This window comes from Nerophis ophidion, linkage group LG04 (genome assembly GCF_033978795.1).
Source record: "Nerophis ophidion isolate RoL-2023_Sa linkage group LG04, RoL_Noph_v1.0, whole genome shotgun sequence".
In the NCBI taxonomy this organism is placed as follows: Eukaryota; Metazoa; Chordata; class Actinopteri; order Syngnathiformes; family Syngnathidae; genus Nerophis; species Nerophis ophidion.
In genome coordinates this window covers 20976746-20998776 of record NC_084614.1, presented here as the reverse complement: position 1 = coordinate 20998776, position 22031 = coordinate 20976746, and the positions used below count along the sequence as shown (strand labels likewise).

Genomic DNA, 22031 nt, shown 5'->3' with positions numbered 1-22031 from the left:
TGCTTCATCACAATTAATAGCTTGTTGCGGTACGAAGCCGGCTTCTCTTCAATGCGACCGAGCACAAAATGGCTGCTAGTGGAACACAGAATGAATGAATAAAGGGTTCGTACACAGAGACATTCTTTGCACACAGATGCATATTTGGCGAGATCTAAAAGTGTGTAAACTGAAAAGTTAGCAAAACGAAGGTTTGTAAATTGAGCTTCCACTGTATTTGTAACTATTGCATACTTTTTTCTGTGTATTTTATGAAGAGGTAAAATTCACGCTCGAGTTAACCATATTTCACTAAGCTTTATTTGGACTCTTGCTCTGATTTTGTTGTAAAAACATATTTTTCCAAAAAATCCTAAATAGCATATAAAGTGAATAGGGAAAAAGTGGCCAGAAAGAGATTTTCGTTCCCACGTCCGCGCACTACTCTTTTTTTCTGCATTTTTGCTGAGACAATGCCATTGTGGACATTAGGTTTAAAGTTTTCCACAAAATATCCTGGCAGTCTTTTTTTAGAGCCATAAATGTATAAAAATAGGAACTACAAAAAAACGAAAATCTTATGCAGCTGTTTTTTCATGTAAATGTATTTACATTCATTCTGGAAACATAATCTCTCTAACAAATTGACATTAATACATATACCTAACATTTGAGTCAAGTATTTTACCATTGGTATACTTTAATTTGAATTTAAACCATGAAACATACAAAACAAATGAAAAAAACGCTTCAAAGTAAGTGAATAGCAAACTGTACAATTGAACATAAACATGGTACATTTTGCTTAACAATAATGTTTTATACATTAAAAATTTCAGTAAACACTGTGTTATAAGAGGAAGTAAAAAATAAAATAAAATAAAGAACACTTTGGCCGAAAATGGCTAACAATCAAAATATTGAATAATGCCAAAAAATGGAAATACGACAAAAACTGCATTACAGTTCAGAATCTGAATATGGTATAAAACAATATTTACATGAACCAAACAATGAGTTGTCACAGCAGGTCTTGGGTATTTTTATACATATATTGTTTTGTTATTTTGTCTTCAATTAGCACATTGTTAAAGCCATATCTCAAGAATTCTTTGATAGATTTTCCTCAAATTTGGCACAAACTCATACTATGATTATTATATTTTTTTTAAGGTCAAGTGCACTGCAACCTCACATTCTATTTTTAAAGTATTTAACTTAGGTAACTCAAAAAAAGAAACAGTAAAATACTCTGAGTGATTTTTCTCAAATGGGGCAAAAACTAAAATTTTTATTAGAGAGCTAACTGATTAAGTGTGACTTTGTGTATTCTGAACGAGGGAAACATTGTACATCTCTTAGCTTTCACTATCATCAGAGCCATCTTCCCATGTGCTTTTATGTGGGTGTCTGCCTCTGACCTTTAGATGCAAGATACAAAATGTCTTGACAAACAGATAACACTTTTAGGTCCACATCTTCTGGAATATCAACATAACAGGCTAATGTTGGTTCTTCTGCTGCACCTACAATCCAAGCAATAATATTGTACAGTTCAAGTGGCATAACAGATTTGGCATGGGACACATTTAAATCATCTGATGTGGGTGGCCAGAGGCACGTCATACCGTGAGAGTCACATAGTAGCTGCTTCAATATCAGCACTGCACTATAAAGTGTCCTCGTGTTCTCAGTAGTTTGCGGACCAGCTGCTGTTCTTGCCATGTGTGCAGTGTCACTTTCACCTTGGCTTACTTCAGTTGACTCAGTTGTGTCTGTACCTGATGGATGAGGTTGCATGTCTATCAGCTTAACTGCAGACAATGTTTCAACAAAAACCAGTTCGCAGATGTTGCGCTTGAAACACCAGTTGGGGATAGTCCAGAGTCAGCCTTCTCTTTAATTGATCCTGCCTGCAACATAAAAACACAGGGAAAGAGGAGCACAAGGGTGTAAATAAATATATATTCACAAGTATTAGTGGTTGAAATATACTATCAAAGCCTTTTCTTTTAATTATGTATTATTCTTTTGATATTTACCAGCATAAAAGTGTTTTACATCGCTGCCAAAAAAAAAGCTTCTGTTGTTACCTGTAGTTTGAAGCCTCACAATCCTCATGTTTTTGCACCATGTTTAAAAACATTCCTCGTAGCTGCTTCATTCTCAGCACACCTCCTGATTGACAATTATCCTTTGGCGGATGATCCTCTCGCAGAATATGTTGTAGCTGGCATCAAAGGTTGGTTCACTTCTGAAAAGAAAAAAAAACACTTAATATGTGCCAAAAGGTTTGCAGTCAAGATTGTGGATGCATACAAACAGCCTTTACAAGTGCATCTAAAACAAATGTAATATCATGGAAAAGTCCATTCAAAAAGTGAAACTTTTATTTATCCTATATTCATTTCATAATTATTGACACTGTATCTGTCATGCATCTATAATCCATGCATCCATTTTTTACCGCTTGTCCCGTTCGGGGTCGCGGGGGGTGCTGGAGCCTATCTCAGCTGCATTATGAATTGTAATTTATAGTATGTATTAGGGGTGTGGGAAAAAAACGATTCAAATACGAATCGAATCGTTTACATTGTGCGATTCAGAATCGATTCTCATTTTTAAAAAATCTTTTTTTTTTTTATTTAAATTTTTTTTTTTAATCAATCCAACAGACCACTACACAATACCATAACAATGCAATCCAATTCCAAAACCAAACCTGACCCAGCAACACTCAGAACTGCAATAAACAGAGCAATTGAGGAGACACAAACACGACACAGAACAAACCAAAAGTAGTGAAACAAAAATGAATATTATCAACAACGGTATCAATATTAGTTATAATTTCAGCATAGCAGTGATTAAAAAACCCTCACTGACATTATCATTAGACATTTATAAAAATAATAAAAAAAGAACAATAGTGTCACAGTGGCTTACACTTTCATCGCATCTCATAAGCTTGACAACACACTGTGTCCAATGTTTTCACAAAGATAAAATAAGTCATATTTTTGGTGCGTTTAATAGTTAAAACAAATTTACATTATTGCAATCAGTTGATAAAACATTGTCCTTTACAATCATAAAAGCTTTAAAAAAATATATATATATATACTACTCTACTGACATGTCAGCAGACTGGGGTAGATCCTGCTGAAATCCTATGTATTGAATGAATACAGAATCGTTTTGAATCGGAAAAATATCGTTTTTGAATCGAGAATCGAATCGAATCGAAAAAATCGATATATTATCGAATCGTGACCCCAAGAATCGATATTGAATTGAATCGTGGGACACCCAAAGATTCACAGCCCTTGTGTGTATATAATTGATAATGCATTTTAATAACTCACAATTCTTCATCTGCGTAGTAACTGCTACATCAGACTTTGTCATGAACCTGGTGTACTGTCTGTAACAGGACTTGTGGTACCGCACTTCCATGGCCACACAGTCTCTGTCTTCAATATGCAAGAGAATTCTACTGTCTTGCTTTAGCATTCATCAACTTGCCTAAAAATAAGATGATTAAATGGGCAGCACGGTGGAAGAGGGGTTTGTGCGTCTCCCTCACAATACGAAGGTCCTGAGTAGTCCTGAGTTTGCATGTTCTCCCCGTGACTGCGTGGGTTCTACTCTGGCTTCCTCACACTTCCAAAGACATGCACCTGGGGATAGGTTGATTGGCAACACTAAATGGGCCCTAGTGTGTGAATGTGAGTGTGAATGTTGTCTGTCTACAGTATCTGTGTTGGGCGACTTGTCCAGGGTGTACACCGCCTTCCGCCCGATTGTAGCAGAGATAGGCTCCACCGCCCCCGAAGGGAATAAGCGGTAGAAAATGGATGGATAAATGGTTTATATGTGTGTAAGTGCTTCGTGTAGAGTATGTGTTTACCTGCTGGAAGCGTTTCTGCCTGTGAAAAATGGTCCTTCTGCCGGTTGCCTCCCACGGTAATTCTCTCGTCCGTTTTCTTGCAAATGATACAAATGGCAGGGAGCACAGGGCCAGCAGAAGCGATAGGCAGGCCGGTCTTCGATCTTAGTTTTTTCTTTAGAATGCCAGTTGTCGAGCCCGAAGCGTTGTCCGATGCCACAAACTCATTTTTGACCCACATCCAACCGTTTGGCCAGTTTTTCGGCAGAATCCAAACGCTTCTTATCAATGAACCGCCGGGAATAAGTCGGGTAAAGCCTAGCGTCATCAGGAATATCTTTAAATTCAACATCGATACAGGATTTACAGTGGGGCAAAAAAGTATTTAGTCAGCCACCGATTGTGCAAGTTTTCCCACTTAAAATGATGACAGAGGTCTGTAATTTTCATCATAGGTACACTTCAACTGTGAGAGACAGAATGTGAAAAAAAATCAAGAAATTCCCATTGTAGGAATTTTAAAGAATTTATTTGTAAATTATGGTGGAAAATAAGTATTTGGTCAACCATTCAAAGCTCTCACTGATGGAAGGAGGTTTGGGCTCAAAATCTCACGATACATGGCCCCAATCATTCTTTCCTTAACACGGATCAATCGTGAAATCATTCACCTCTTCATTCCTAACAGACGTAACATGTATGTTTTAAGGTGTTTTAGCTGTTTTAGAGCATTTTCCTCTTCATAGCCGGACGTTGTTGACATCGCCATCTGCGCGGCTACCTGATTGGTCGAATGTGAAGCAGGTGACAAGAACGTCACCTCTTGAGACAAAAATATTGTTACGCCAAGCAAGAAATAGTCCCGACTTTAAACACTAATTCCAAAATTTTGCCTGCATGTCCAGTGGAGAATTTTTTTTTTCTCATATAAAACCAAAATATCTTTTTTAAGAACCAAAAATTATTTAGTGCCCGGACATGGGAACGAGATTGAACGAAAAACGGGTTCACCTTACGGCCTAATAGGTTGTCTTGTATTCTGTTTATTAGCAGAAGGAGCCAAACATTCAAGACAAACTGCTTGATTTGACGTTTTTCTCCTCGCACCAGGAACTTTCCCAGGATTCTTTTAGCTCCCAGTCCAGTGCCCCCCCTTCCAACCAGCCCATGCCTTCCAACAAGAGCAGTCAAGAAGACAGCATGCAGGGCCGGCCATCCAGTTTGCCGGTAAGTTATTTTGCGTCTTCATTTTTAATTTGTGTTTTTAGTTTTACAAACCCCGTTTCCATATGAGTTGGGAAATTGTGTTTGATGTAAATATAAACGGAATACAGTGATTTGCAAATAATTTTCAACCCATATTCAGTTGAATGCACTACAAAGACAAGATATTTGATGTTCAAACTCATAAACTTTATTTTTTTTTGCAAATAATAATTAACTTAGAATTTCATGGCTGCAACATGTGCCTAAGTAGTTGGGAAAGGGCATGTTCACCACTGTCTTACATCACCTTTTCTTTTGACAACACTCATTAAACGTTTGGGAACTGAGGAAACTAATTGTTGTAGGTTTGAAAGTGGAATTCTTTCTCATTCTTGTTTTATGTAGAGCTTTAGTCGTTCAACGGTCCGGGATCTCCGCAGTCGTATTTTACGCTTCATAATGCGCCACACATTTTCGATGGGAGACAGGTCTGGATTGCAGGCGGGCCAGGAAAGTACCCGCACTCTTTTACTACGAAACCGCGCAATTGTAACACGTGGCTTGGCATTGTCTTGCTGAAATAAGCAGGGGCGTCCATGATAACGTTGCTTGGATGACAACATATGTTGTCCAAAACCTGTGTGGACCATATAGCATTAATGGTGCCTTCACAGATGTGTAAGTTACCCATGCCTTGGGCACTAATACACCCCCATACCATCACAGATGCTGGCTTTTGAACTTTGCGCCTATAACAATCCGGATGGTTATTTTCCTCTTTGTTCCGGAGGACACCAAGTCCACAGTTTCCAAATATAATTTGAAATGTGGACTCGTCAGACCACGGAACACTTTTCAACTTTGCATCAGTCCATCTTAGATGAGCTCTGGCCCAGCGAAGCCAGCGGCGTTCCTTGGTGTTGTTGATAAATGAGTTTTGCTTTGCATAGCAGAGTTTTAACTTGCACTTACCGATGTAGCAACCAACTGTAGTTACTGACAGTGGTTTTATGAAGTGTTCCTGAGCCCATGTGGTGAAATCCTTTACACACTGATGTCGGTTTTTGATGCAGTACCGCCTGAGGGATCAAAGGTCCGTAATATCATCGCTTACGTGCAGTGTTTTCTCCAGATTCTCTGAACCTTTTGATGATTTTATGGACCGTAGATGGTATAATCCCTAAATTCCTTGCAATAGCTCGTTGAGAAATGTTGTTTTAAAACTGTTCGACTAATTTGCTTACAAATTGGTGACCCTCGCCCCATCCTTGTTTGTGAATTATTTAGCATTTCATTGAAGCTGCTTTTATACCCAATCATGGCCCACCTGTTCCCAATTAGCCTGCACACCTGTGGGATGTTCCAAATAACTGTTTGATGAGCATTCCTAAACTTTATCAGTATTTATTGCCACCTTTCCCAACTTCTTTGTCACATGTTGCTGGCATCAAATTCTAAAGTTAATGATTATTTGCAAACAAAAAAAATGTTTGAGTTTGAACATCAAATATGTTGTCTTTGTAGCATATTCAACTGAATATGAGTTGAAAATGATTTGCAAATCAGAGTATTCCGTTTATATTTACATCTAACACAAGTTCCCAACGTGTTTGTAGTAGGGACTCCTGACAAATATGGCCTTTTACCTAACTCGTTCCCTAAAACTCCCGATTCTGGTGTGGTTGTAGCACGTGCCGTTTTCTTGGCAGCGCTTATAGGCCAATCTCTGGAACTACCTTCATTCTGGGCCTCAGGAAAAGGAGACTGAGTAATGAGATCATTAATGAGAGACAAGGAAAGTGAAGAGAGCAACGTCAGAGCCACGAGTTGAAGACGCAGGATAGAAAAAGCAAATAACTTCAAATGGTGTGTGCGATCTCGTCTGTGTGGGAGCTGCACAGCGCGGGGAAGGAATAAGAAATTCTGCCTATGCCAATAGGGGATGCCCTTAGGACATGTTACCCTCCTGTTTATTTTCGCTCTGTTTATTTATTTATACATCTCGGTGGGCTTTAACCATTGGCTGAACTGGCCACACCAGGGCTATTTTTACTTTTTTCGTCTTCCTCCTCCCTCCCCTGTAGATTTATTGGGGATTCCCTATTTGTGCCCGCTGATTGGCTGTGAAACTTTAATCTGCTTCTGTCAGCGTGTTGTAGCACATGACACTGTATACAGATTAGAGCACATTAAAGAGTTTAAGGCTGACGGCTTGTATCAAAGCTCAAGTGTTAGGAGTCGGTGTGGGATCTGTACTGCCTGAAACAAAGATAACAACAAATGAAATTAAATAAAAAGTATGATGAAGATAACAAAATCTAATGTAACATTTTACTGCATAAAATAGATCCAACTTTTTTCTTCTTTTGGTCCTTACTTCTAGAGAAGAGCTTTCATGAGCTCTTTTGCATTAGATCCTTAAAAACAGCAGAGGTTTTCTGTCGTATAGAGGACCTTTGACTAGTTGTTTTTTTTTAAAACAGATCTTTGACTAGTGCTTTGTTGTATTTATTTTGTTAGAGGTACAAATTTGGGGGGAAAAAAGCCCTGTTGTGCAAAACAAACATGTTGACTTCAAAGAATGCGTTCGCTTAAAGGGGAACATTATCACAATATCAGAAGGGATAAAACCAATAAAAATCATTTCCCAGTGGCTTATTTTATTTTTCGAATTTTTTTTCAAAATTTTACCCATCACGCAATATCCCGAAAAAAAGCTTCAAAGTGCCTGATTTTCACCATCGCTATATCCACCCGTCTATTTTCCTGTGACGTCACTGCGTGATGCAAATACAAACAAACATGGCGGATAGAACAGAAAGATATAGCGACATTAGCTCGGATTCAGACTCTGATTTCAGCGGCGCAAGCGATTCAACAGATTACGCATGTATTGAAACGGGTGGTTGGAGTGTGGAGGCAGATAGCAAAGACAAAATTGAAGAAGAAACTGAAGCTATTGAGCCATATCACGACAGACAGCGGCAACGAGGACGAATTCGGCGATCACCTTCTAACCAACGATTGCATCTTTTGACAACTGGTGCAACTTGAATCCGTCGATTGGTACGTGTTTGTTTGGTATCAAATGTGGGTGGAGGGAAAGGCTGGATGCAAATATAGCTACAAATGAGGCATAATGATGCAATATGTACATACCGCTAGCCTAAATAGCATGTTAGCATCGATTAGCTTGCAGTCATGCCGTGACCAAATATGTCTGATTAGCACACTCCACATAAGTCAATAACATCAACAAAACTCACCTTTGTGATTTCGTTGACTTTATCATTGGAAATGCATCTGCTTTGAGTGTCGCAGGATATCCACACATCTCTGTGCCATCTCTGTCGTAGCATTGCTATCGTCGGTAAAGTGTGCCGAACAAACGAGGGACTTTCGCATCTTTTGACCACTGGTGCAACTTTAATCCGTCGATTGGTATGTGTTTGTTTGGCATTAAATGTGGGTGGAGGGAAAGGCTTGATGCAAATATAGCTACAAATGACGCATAATGATGCAATATGTACATACAGCTAGCCTAAATAGCATATTAGCATCGATTAGCATGCCGTGACCATTGATATGTCTGATTAGCACACTCCACGTAAGTCAACTTGAATCTGTCTCTGTTTCTGTTGTTACACCCTCCGACAACACACCGACGAGGCATAATGTCTCCAAGGTACTGAAAACAGTCGATAAAACGTAAAATAAAAGAGCTGATTTGACTTGGTGTGTGTAATGTGTTTGAGAAAATGGTTGAATTGCTTCCTGTTGTGACGTCACCGGTGAAAGGTCATTGGTCTGACAGCGAACAATGGAAAGGCGTTTCAATCGCCAAATTCACCCTTTTAGAGTTCGGAAATCGGTTAAAAAAACATTTGGTCTATTCTCTGCAACATCAAAGTATATATTGACGCTTAAATAGGTCTGTTGATAATGTGCCACTTTAATTGTAGTAGGGTTGTCACAAAACCCAGAATTTCAGTAGTCCATACCTCTGAATTTCTACAATTTTTGGTACTTATTTGATACCACGATTTAAATAAAAAAAAAAAGATGTACGAATGTATTTTAAAATTCCCTTTTTAAAAAAAAAAAAAATATTTCAAACTGACTAATATTTACAATCATTGTGCTTCAACATGCGCACCAATGCTGTTTTCATCAATCAATCAATCAATGCTTATTTACATAGCCCTAAATCCCAAGTGTCTCAAAGGGCTCCACAAGCCGCAACGACATCCTCTGTTCAGATCCCACATCAGGGCAAGGAAAAACTCAACCCAGTTGCGTCATGTTTTGTCAAGCAAAACATGGCGCAAAGCGACTACACGGACATTGCTTTGATGATGATCTTTATTTTCTCAACACAGTGTCCTCTCACCTGCAGTGACTGAGAGTTAATGACGTAAGGGAAACATGCAGCTGTCGATGTGTAGGGAATGTTGCCACAACTTGTTTATAATGTATTTAGCTTGTTTACTGGGATGGTCACTTGTCCTTTATTTGACTACTAACTTTGTCAGTACTTCAGTCTCATCAATACCAGCTAAAATATTTTGTCATCTGGTCAAATTTTATTTCCCTTTATACCCCCATTATTTACATTTTACTTTTTAAATCCGATCTCAATTCTGTATACTGCTGCTGGAATTTTAATTTTCCTGAGGTAATTCTCCTGGAGGAATAAGGAATCAATTAAGTACTATCTGTCTATCTAAACGCAGGCACAAGTATCAACACGCTGAGGTCCAAAGATTGTGTATTAGATGTGTGAGGTATCCCCCCCGTTTATTTTTGTTGGCCAAACTGTTGCACTGAACCATGTGATGTTGTTGAAGAAGGAAAAAGCTTGTTTATTGGACTTTATCTTCATTAGCCAAACTGCTTTGTCTTTTGTATTGTTATCAAAAAGTGAACATCATATTTGTTTATATATATATTTTTTTGTTTTCATTTTACAGAGTTATTACTTTAAAAAACATTCATGTGACATAGCATTTTGTAAATTTCTGCTCACTCGTAATGGATCTCTCCCGATACAGCATTTACATGTACATAAATTTAGTACATGTAAATGTACATAGCTTAAAAACATACCTCTATCAAAATGTAAAAATCGAGATAAAGGCATTATGTAATGAGAAAAAGCTAACACCTTGATGCTATTAAAGAACAAAAACACAAATATTTGTTTTTGAGTACGTATATGGATAACGTTTACACTCCATTCCAACACCGTTTAACATAACATAATGAATAATCGTGATTATTATGTTGGCCATTATCATGCAGCACTTTATGTAAGACTAGATCGCATATATAAACATTACTTTTATTTATTTGAACAAAAAGTGCAGTTACGTCTTGTGGCCAGGTGCCATCTTGCGCAATTCTTAGATTTATTTATCTCTTATGTCCATAAGGTGCCATCTTGCACAATTTTTACATTATTTTTGTTCATTTATATTATTTTGTTTCTGCCATATTACTTTGTTTATAACGCTTGTGTTGCTTCAATGTGTACATTCAATTTTCTGCTTGAGGTCCATGAAACACAGTGTGCTTATTTACATATAATTCTTCCACAAAGGAGATCATTATGAATGTTTTTTATTCATTTAAAAAAAAAATAAAACTTGGTTAAAAGGTTTCAGTGTAAGTACCTTTTGAAAACTTTGAGCACATTCAAAAATACCGCGATAATATTGATAATCGTAATCATTTTAGTCACAATAACCGTGAAAAGGAATTTTGTTACGGTAACTTTCCTATTCCTAATATTCTTTCAATATGACTATAGTGTGACATCCTCATAGAATTTGTAATGAAACAATCTTATAAAAAGGCTAGAACTAAAAATATATTTAAGGACAAACATTTGCGTTTTTTTTAAATATTATCATTATTTCATCCATCCATCATCCATCCATCATCTTCCGCTTATCCGTGGTCGGGTCGCGGGGGCAACAGCCTAAGCAGGGAAACCCAGACTTTCCTCTCCCCAGCCACTTCGTCTAGCTCTTCCCGGGGGATCCCGAGGCGTTCCCAGGCCAGCCGGGAGACATAGTCTTCCCAACGTGTCCTGGGTCTTCCCCATGGCCTCCTACCGGTTGGACGTGCCCTAAACACCTCCCTAGGGAGGCGTTCGGGTGGCATCCTGACCAGATGCCCGAACCACCTCATCTGGCTCCTCTCGATGTGAAGGAGCAGCGGCTTTACTTTGAGCTCCTCCCGGATGACAGAGCTTCTCACCCTATCTCTAAGGTAGAGCTCCGCCACACGGTGGAGGAAACTCATTTCGGCCGCTTGTACCCGTGATCTTATCCTTTCGGTCATGACCCAAAGCTCATGACCATAGGTGAGGATGGGAACGTAGTCGGACCGGTAAATAGAGAGCTTTGCCTTCCAGCGCAGCTCCTTCTTCACCAGAACGGATCGGTACAACGTCCGCATTACTGAAGACGCCGCACCGATCCGCCTGTCTATCTCACGATCCACTCTTCCCTCACTCGTGAACAAGACTCCTAGGTACTTGAACTCCTCCACTTGGGGCAGGGTCTCCTCCCCAACCCGAGATGGCATTCCACCCTTTTCCGGGCGAGAACCATGGACTCGGACTTGGAGGTGCTGATTCTCATTCCGGTCGCTTCACACTCGGCTGCGAACCGATCCAGCGAGAGCTGAAGATCCCGGTCAGATGAAGCCATCAGGACCACATCATCTGCAAAAAGCAGAGACCTAATCCTGCGGTTACCAAACCGGAACCCCTCAACGCCTTGACTGCGCCTAGAAATTCTGTCCATAAAAGTTATGAACAGAATCGGTGACAAAGGACAGCCTTGGCGGCGTCCAACCCTCACTGGAAATGTGTTCGACTTACTGCCGGCAATGCGGACCAAGCTCTGGCACTGATCGTACAGGGAGCGGACCGCCACAATAAGACAGTCCGATACCCCATACTCTCTGAGCACTCCCCACAGGACTTCCCGAGGGACACGGTCGAATGCATTCTCCAAGTCCACAAAGCACATGTAGACTGGTTGGGTAAACTCCCATGCACCCTCAAAAACCCTGCCGAGAGTATAGAGCTGGTCCACAGTTCCACGACCAGGACGAAAACCACACTGTTCATCCTGAATCCGAGGTTCGACTATCCGGCGTAGCCTCCTCTCCAGTACACCTGAATAAACCTTACTGGGAAGGCTGAGGAGTGTGATCCCACGATAGTTGGAACACACCCTCCGGTCCCCCTTCTTAAAGAGAGGAACCACCACCCCGGTCTGCCAATCCAGAGGTACCACCCCCGATGTCCACGCGATGCTGCGAAGTCTTGTCAACCAAGACAGCCCCACAGCATCCAGAGCCTTAAGGAACGCCGGGCGGATCTCGTCCACTCCTGGGGCCTTGCCACCGAGGAGCTTTTTAACTACCTCAGCGACTTCAGCCCCAGAAATAGGAGAGTCCACCACAGATTCCCCAGGCACTGCTTCCTCATAGGAAGACGTGTTGGTGGGATTGAGGAGGTCTTCGAAGTATTCCTTCCACCTATCCACAACATCCGCAGTTGAGGTCAGCAGAACACCATCCGCACCATACACGGTGTTGATAGTGCACTGCTTCCCCTTCCTGAGGCGGCGGACGGTGGTCCAGAATCGCTTCGAAGCCGTCCGGAAGTCGTTTTCCATGGCTTCCCCGAACTCCTCCCATGTCCGAGTTTTTGCTTACGCGACCGCTGACGCTGCACACCGCTTGGCCTGTCGGTAGCTGTCCACTACCTCCGGAGTCCTATGAGCCAAAAGGATCCGATAGGACTCCTTCTTCAGCTTGACTGCATCCCTCACCGGTGGTGTCCACCAAGGGGTTTTAGGATTGCCGCCCCGACAGGCACCAACTACCTTGCGGCCACAGCTCCGATCTGCCGCCTCGACAATAGAGGTGCGGAACATGGTCCACTCGGACTCAATGTCCAGCACCTCCCTCGTGACATGTTCAAAGTTCTTCCGGAGGTGGGAATTGAAACTTTGTCTGACAGGAGACTCTGCCAGACGTTCCCAGCAGACCCTCACAATGCGTTTGGGCCTGCCAGGTCTGTCCGGCATCCTCCCCCACCATCGCAGCCAACTCTCCACCAGGTGGTGATCGATAGAAAGCTCCGCCCCTCTCTTCACCTGAGTGTCCAAAACATAAGGCCGCAAATCCAATGACACAACTACGAAGTCGATCATGGAACTGCGGCCTAGGGTGTCCTGGTGCCAAGTGCACATATGGACACCCTTATGTTTGAACATTGTGTTTGTTATGGACAAACTGTGACGAGCACAAAAGTCCAATAACAAAACACCACTCGGGTTCAGATCCGGGCGGCCATTCTTCCCAATCACGCCTCTCCAGGTTTCACTGTCGTTCCCAACGTGAGCGTTGAAGTCTCCCAGTAGGACAAGGGAATCACCCGGGGGAGCACTTTCCAGTACTCCCTCGAGTGTTCCCAAAAAGGGTGGGTACTCTGAACTGCTGTTTGGTGCGTAAGCACAAACAACAGTCAGGACCCGTCCCCCCACCCGAAGGCGGAGGAGGCTACCCTTTCGTCCACCGGGTTGAACTCCGACGTACAGGCTTTGAGCCGGGGAGAAACAAGAATTGCCACCCCAGCCCGTCGCCTCTCACTGCCGGCAACGCCAGAGTGGAAGAGGGTCCAATCCCTCTCGAGAGAAGTGGTTCCAGAGCCTTTGCTGTGCGTCGAAGTGAGTCCGACTATATCCAGCCGGAATTTCTCGACCTTGCGCACTAGCTCAGGCTCTTTCCCCCCCAGTGACGTGACGTTCCACGTCCCAAGAGCTAGCTTCTGTAGCCGAGGATCGGACCGCCAAGTGCCCTGCCTTCGGCTGCCGCCCAGCTCACATTGCACCCGACCTCTATGGCCCCTGCTATGGGTGGTGAGCCCATTGGAGGGGTGACCCATGTTGCCTCTTCGGGCTGTGCCCGGCCGGGCCCCATGGGAACACCAGGCGCTCGCCATCGTGCCCCACCTCCGGGCCTGGCTCCAGAGGGGGGCCCCGGTGACCCGCGAGGGAAATCTGGGTCCATACTTTTTCTTCTTCATAAAGGTCTTCGAGCTGCTCTTTGTCTGATCCCTCACCTAGAACTTGTTTGCCTTGGGAGACCTTACCAGGGGGCTTTATGCCCCCGGACAACATAGCTCCTAGGATCATTGGGACACGCAAACTCCTCTACCACGATAAGGTTGCAGCTCAGAGAGCTCATTATTTCAACCTTATCTCATTTTTTATGCCTTTTTGCTGTTTAATTTTTACAGTATTTTATCTCTACAATGTACCCACAGGTCTATAAAAAAGTGTTACATTCCTCAAACGACCCCCGGGCCACACTTTGAACACCACTGGTTCACTTATTTCACCAGGAAATAAAAGTGTTGCAAAATAACAAAAGAGAATCTCTTAAGCTGTCTCTCCTCTCATCACTTATGGAAGGTTGTGCAGATTTTCTGCAGGCGCTGCACAGGGTAGTAACGCTCCCAGCCAGGCTTGTAGAGGTGTAGCTCTGCTCTAACTTCGCCTTTCATAAACACTTGTATTTGGTTACCGGATAAACTCATGACGCCACAGATACCTTCTGCTACGTCTAATTTTCTGACAAAGCAGGTTTCGCATTCTGAGGCGGAGATTTATTACGCCGCAATTTCTTTTATAATTTATGTGAAACGGAACCGCCAAATCTGCATTTGTGACAGGCTGACCAGAGTAAATACATATATGGGACACACTGGCTCATTTTTTAAGACAACAGACGTTCTTCTTTATCGCTGACTGCTCAGTGTTTGCACGCCAAAAAAAAGGAAAAGGTGTACATTTTTTGGTTTGAACAATAATGAAAAAATCAGGTATCTATGTATTTTGTGCGTGTTGTTATCAACTTGGTATCAAAATAACACTACTTTTGACAACCCAAATTAGGTTATAGACCAGACCTGGGAAAATTAAGGTCACAGCAGCTCAGACGAGGCACCAAGCAGTGGGGGTGGAGAGCGTTTCCACAGTGTCAGCCTGAAATGTGGGGGTCAGGGACAGACGTGGAAGGAGATTTTCACATCAAAGTTCTAAAGCTTAGTTACGAATCAGATTGTATATTGTATTTTTACCCTTTGCATTCATATTTCGTTGTTTGTCGCATTTTTGTTGCATTTTGCTTGATTGTAAAATATGTCGAGCGAGAGGGGTTGTGACATTCATATGTTGTCAATATTCAGTATTTTATCGTTCATATAAAAATATAAAATTCCATTCCGTTTTTTAAGGCGGTCTCTCAAGATGTTTTTTAGCATTCAATCAGACATTAGTGTTCCAAAAATAGATATACAGGCCCTCAGACACATTTCTTTCTCTAAATTTGGCCCCCCATTCAAAATGAATGCCCAGGCCTGTCATAGACAATATTTGACTGTTTTTCTTCAGTAGAGTTTTAAAAACATTATCCTACTTTATAGAATATCTTTGTCTAGCATTTTTGCTGGGTTTTTATTTTTTTGTGCTAGCATTCGTTCACTTTTTCCATCATTTAAGCACCAGCACCGTTTTAAAGTATCAATTTGGTGCTTTACCATACCCATCCCTACTCTTTGCTTTTAGTCTGAAATTCTTTAGAAATAGCAGACCACTCAACTAAGGTTTTTGCAGTAAGTCATTTAAACAGTTATGTCATATATAAGACCTTTGACAAGCGTTTTTTCACTACATCCTTAAACAGCGTTCCTGTCCATAGAGGAACCTTGACCAATGATTTTGGAGTGGGTCCTTAAAAACCGCTGTGTTTCTGTCATATCCTCATAAAAACTATTTGTTTTTGCTCTATTTCTTTTGTCAGAATGACAGGTTTTTGAAAAATATTGCGACACACAAAGGCCCACTTCAGAGGACGCTCAAATTTTGACGAGTGTATTTGCTCTAGATTCCTTAAAACAGAAAAACACTCTTGTCAATAAGATTGTTGACCTTTGCTTTTGTAGTATATGCTTTAACTAGCCTTTTTCACCCAGATTTCTAAAAACAATGGGGGGCTTGTACATATAGAGGATGTTTGCCTAGTGTTTTTGCAAGAAGGCTTTTAAAAACGCAAAGTGCTCCTGTCCCATTGGAGATATTTGACTAGCATTAAGATAAGGCTTCTTGCATCTTCATTTATGACATGGGCCTTGTTCACACTGCAGGTCAATTACAATTATTTTGCCCGTATGAGACCTGTATCTGATTTATTTATGTCAATATGAACAGCACAATTCAGAATTTTTCCAACCTGACCATTTTTCGTATGTGGATATAAATACAATGCAGTTTGTATTGTGTGCGACTGCAGTCTGAATGATCGGGTGCCGCTTATACGACCACTACGTCATCAAATACCGATAGGTGTCATAATTCTTTGCAAAACTAGAAGGTTGCAAAATAAATAGTTAACAAATGAGCAGAAAACAGGCAAACATATTGTTTTACGATCTCAATGATCCACCGCTCCTGTCTTCGACTGTTTGCCCACGTGCTCTTTAGAGCTGACATTGAGGCAAATGTCCCCCAAACTGCAAGAGCCAAAATGCTTCCCTTTTTCTTTAATCTTCTATGTGCAATAATTTGGTTCAAAAAATGTTAACTTTGATTGCACAAAATCCTTGAAATTGCCAGACATGCGTCACGACTGAGACCTACTAGAATTGAAGCCATGTTTGATGCATGCATGCAGGTCAGATTGTGTTCACTTTTACCATTACATTTTTTTGTAATTCAGACCATTGCCGTATTTTTCAGAATATAAGGCCCACTCAAAATATTTTGTTTTTCTCAAAAACTGACAGTGCGCCTTATGACCAAGTGCAGGTAATGTACAGATTAATTTTGGTTGTACTTACCGGCCTCAAAGCAATTTTATTTGGTACATGGTGTGATCATAAGTGTGATCAGTAGATGGCAGTCACACATAATACATACTTGTGGACTGCAAGCAAGCCCAAAAGGTTTGTTTCATTGAGAATATAGAACCTTACATAATGTGCTCAAAAATCGGTCAAAATATTTTAGTACAACTTTGGTAAGCTACAAAGCCGCACCGCTTGATGGATTGTCGGCGCATTGCGGCTACCGTAGTCAGACCTGCTGTGCTTCAGCATACGGGTGTAAATATGTTGTGTGTATAAGGACCTCAAAATGGCACCTACAGGGAGACATTATCTGGCATTTTGTTTCGCCCTGTTATACAAAATGAACTTTTCTTAGCTATTGCTACCTGCTGATGTGTATTGGGGATCTGCATAATTCCCCAAAATGTGTGCCATTGTCGTCAACGTCGTAGTAAATAAGCTCCTTCTTTTACTCCATACTCTTGTTGTGGGCATTACGACGCTGTTGTCATTTTTAATATAAGGTAGTGTACAGTTGTAATTTATAGCTGCCAGGAGACTTGCTATGGAAGTGCTAAAAAGTATCGGTACAACAAATTTGATGGGGAGAAGACGCTGTTGAAATGGAGCGACGTAAATAAGACCCGCCCACAAAATGACCCATCATGAGGAGACGGCGATGATCCGTTAAACATAATCTATGCAATATTTTGACCAAAGAACTACCATCACATGTTATGTAGACCACAAGGAAAAGTTTTGAATGTAAGGGAAAAAAATAATAAAATGATCTCTTTTAATGCACCTTATAATCCAGTATGCCTTTTGTAAGAATATAGACCTGCATAGACCCGCTAATTGGTGCGCCCTATGGTCAGAAAAATACGGTACATAAAAAGATCAAATTTTAATAAACAAAATCTGAATTGGACATCCTATGCTGCAGTGTGAACGTAGCCTTAGTTCCTTTGTATTAGCTTTTAAGATATGGGGGAGCCTTGCTTTGACATTATACACCAAACAGGAATAGAATTGAAGGAACAAATAAAAGATTAAAATGTGCTCCCCTTAACAATTTAATTGTATAGCTGTTGGCTAGTTGAGTAATAAAACCGAATATACTGGTGCAAATTAATGTAAGAGTAGCGGGCTTCTAATTAGTTTTTCAACTTTAGTTCCTTCCTGAGTCGATTGGGAAGCTAGCGTCATTTAGCTATGTTGCATCCACACATTCCCTCATCCCAGGTGTGGAGCCTGAGGTTTGGTTTGAATATGTGCAGAGGTCTCGGTTTCTGCTGGAAGGTGCAGGAAGAGAAGCAGCCGCGTGTCAGGGAGCTAGGGGGTAGTGCGATAGGGCAACTGCAACAAAAACGACGAACTTGCCGAGCGAGTGAAACCGGTTTGTGGTTTGTGTTCACCTTGGTTCTAGGACACACACTGACTGTGACTGTTGAGCATTAACCGCTTTTTTGGCTGCTTGAAACCTGTAGCATAGGAAATGTCCTTGCACTTATAAAGTGCACTTTACTTTCATTATTATTTCGGTAGTCTTTGTTGTTCTGTGGCAGAAAAGATCCGCAAGGATTGAATGAAGGTTAATGGGTTGTGCATAGTCTTGTTTACAGCACCTTAAAAGTCTTGGAAATCTCAGCTTCTGCTGCATCATCCCAGTCGCGGCTTTTCTTGCTCCCTGGAAGTGACACTTCCTCCACTTGTCAAGCCACCGAAATGGGGTCATATCTAACCCTCCCCTCCACCTTGCCCTCTCTCTTTTTATTTTAATCTCTTCCTTGTCCTCCCCTATTGGTCTTTTGTACGCTCTTTCTCCACTGTTGGCTTAATCCTGCAAAAGGCCGCCCACTGGCTGTTCTACTCCTCTTTTTGATGTTGTCTGAATGTGCTTCAGACTCGAGAGGAAGGTCACATGTTGGTCACACACTTTGAGTTTGTTTTACTTTATTCCCCCCTCCGCCCGAAACTCCCCTTCTTAGAATGTTTTCTTCCGCCTCTTACCAAAATCCGTTGAGGAGAAGACTGTTATTAACTGAGAATAGATTACAAAACGTGCTTGAGTTTTTCCATTACAAAACTGTAAAAAAATGTTTTCAGTTTTGCATGAAAGGACAAGTATGCCCCCAACTACCGACCTGGCATGCACGTTACAGCAGTGAATAGGGATCAGTGGGTATCCAAACTTTGTTCCATTGATGCAGGAATTACAATGATGTTTTTTCACTTTTCTTTGATTAAACACATTAGAACTACCGTATTTTTCGGAGTATAAGTCGCTCTGGAGTATAAGTCGCACCTGCCGAAAATGCATAATAAAGAAGGAAAAAAACATAAGTCACACTGGAATATATGTCGCATTTTTGGGGGAAGTTTATTTGATAAAATCCAACACCAAGAATAGACATTTGAAAGGCAATTTAAAATAAATAAAGAATAGTGAACAACAGGCTGAATAAGTGTACGTTATATGACGCATAAATAACCAAATGAGAAGGTGCCTGGTATGTCAACGTAACATATTATGGTAAGAGTCATTCAAATAACTATAACATAGGGCTGGGCGATATATCCATATATACGATATATCGCAGGTTTGTCTCTGTGCGATATAGAAAATTACTATATCGTAATATTCGATTATATGTTCTCACACCGTGGCTTTAAGCTGCGTGCATTACTGGCGTGCCTCATTCCTTCTCGTCCGTCCTTCTCACAGAGACGTAAAAAAAGCCCGCCTTCTTACATACGTCACATACTGTCGCGTGTCTAGCGTTACACGCTCTCGCCGACAGATAACGTTAGCAAGGTTAGCGTTAGCTGAGGCAGGTCAAGTTGCTTTTAGCTGCGTGCATCACACAAGAGGCGTTTCTCCTCCTCCTCGTCTCTCATTCTGACAGACACGGAAAACAAGCCCGCCTTCTTACATACGTCACATACTCTCGCGAGTCTAGCGTCATAGCTCTCGCCGATCAGAGAGAGAGAGCTGGTGCGAAACTTATCACAAATGGAGGAAGAACAATAAATGCCCAACATAAAGAGCCGGGGGTCCATCATCTGGCGGTGGTTTGGCTCCAAGTGGGAAGATATTCAGCAGACAACAGCAATATGCTGTTCAATGTATATACTAGGATGATGACTGTATTATGCTGATAGCATATATTTTTACCATGAATTGATTAACGTGGACCCCGACTTAAACAAGTTGAAAAACTTATTCGGGTGTTACCATTTAGTGGTCAATTGTACGTAATATGTTCTAAACTGTGCAATCTACTGATAAAAGTATCAATCAATCAATGCAAAGTGTACAGCAGAAGTGTTACTACAAAAAGGTAGCAACACTAATAATTTATTTCATTTAAAAATTCACACTTGAGAGATTGAAGAGTATTTAATAAATACAGTTTTGGTCAATTGACTTAGTTGTGATTTTCCTCTCTGCATGAAAGTTTAAAAGTAGCATATATTAATGCAGTATGAAGAAGAATGTTTTAATGTAGACACATAGAATCATCATACTGCTGTGATTATATGCATCAAGTGTTCATTCAAGGCCAAGGCAAAATATCGTAATATATATCGTATATCGCAATTTGGCATAAAAATATCGCGATATTAATAAAAGCCAATGTCGCTCAGCCCTACTATAACATATAGAACATGCTATACGTTTACCAAAAATCCGTCACTCCTAATCGCTAAATCCCATGAAATCTTATACGTCTAGTCTCTTACGTGCATGAGCTAAATAATATTATTTGATATTTTACGGTAACGTGTTAACAATTTCACACATAAGTCGCTCCTGAGTATAAGTCGCTCCCCAGCCAAACTATGAAAAAAAACTGCGACTTATAGTCCGAAAAATACTCCAGAGTAGGTCAAGATATGTTGAAGAGGTACTATTATGATTATTTTTCCTTCTTTTAAGACAATTCCTTGTGGTCTACATAAAATGTAATGGTTCTTTGGTCAAACTTTGCATAGATTATGTTTTACAGATCGTTTCGAAGCCGCTTTCCGACCGTTTTAGAATGCGCCGTTTTGTGGGGGGTCCTATTTACGTGGCTCCACTTCGACCGCCTCGTCTCCCCGCCATCTTCGTTGTGGTTTTTAGCACTTCCACAGCGAGTCTACTGACTGATTAGGTTAAAACTTTACATAGGGGTGTACGAGTTTCCACACGGACATATTAAGTAGCGTACTGCATGTTGTGTAAACAATACTCAAAATGCCGGACATTTGAGGCATTTAAGAAACTCCGCCCTGACAGCTCCGAAAAAGAAGACATGTCCGGTGAAAAGAGGATGTATGGTCAGTCTATGACCTAGCCCGGTCCTCCCCTCACCGGACCCAAAACCCCCCACTCCCCTGCGGGGCTGCCCTGGCGGAGCTCCCCAAATGTCCGGCAGCTCGAGTTATGGTTGCGTGTATTTTAAATGGTTGCGTGTATTTTCAATGTACGTTCAGTGTTAAGAAGGTTAAAAACTAAACAAATTGCGCACGCAGCAGCATTCGTGAGGGAGGGGGAGAGACAGAGAGAGCACATGCGTGTGTTTTTTATCCATAGATTTATCAAATTTAATTTTTGTGTCAAAAGTGTGCCCCGGAGGCCATTTGCAGCCCATAGCTAATGTTTTAAAGGCCCACGGCACATTCTAAAACTACTATTAAAATAAACAAAAACACTTGTCCAGGGTGTACGCCGTCTTCCGCCCGATTGTAGCTGAGATAGGCACCAGCGCCCCTCGCGACCCCAAAGGGAAAAAGCGGTAGAAATGGATGGATGGATAACAAAAGTGAGAAAAAAAAAGCTTAAAGGTTAAATGTAATTTAGAAAAAGTTGCAATGTTAGCTGTTTTTTCTTTCAAACTGTCATTGCTCAAAACATAAACATATGTAGAGTATATGTAGAATATATTTATAATATATATCTATAATATATTATATATATTATTTATTATTATTCTCGTCTATTGTGAGCAAACTGTGGTGCTAAATTTCCCCCAGGGATCAATAAAGTACTTTCTATTC

General features: G+C 41.2%; 1 protein-coding gene and 1 long non-coding RNA gene across 3 annotated transcripts in view; one reads left to right on the top strand and one right to left on the bottom strand.

Moving 5' to 3' along the window:
• The window catches only part of arid1ab (AT-rich interactive domain 1Ab), a 135466-nt gene that overhangs the window by 61862 nt on the left and 51573 nt on the right, over positions 1 to 22031 (top strand). For both annotated transcript variants that reach the window (XM_061897398.1, XM_061897397.1), the window contains exon 4: positions 4979 to 5095. In XM_061897398.1, the coding sequence (XP_061753382.1) occupies positions 4979 to 5095 (117 nt within the window). The remainder of the gene's footprint in view (positions 1 to 4978; positions 5096 to 22031) is intronic.
• Positions 680 to 20576, bottom strand: LOC133551079 (uncharacterized). Its single transcript, XR_009806417.1, has 4 exons — positions 18614 to 20576; positions 3890 to 7333; positions 2073 to 2233; positions 680 to 1892 (listed from the first exon to the last, which is right to left on the bottom strand). It is a non-coding gene; the product is annotated as an uncharacterized LOC133551079 (long non-coding RNA).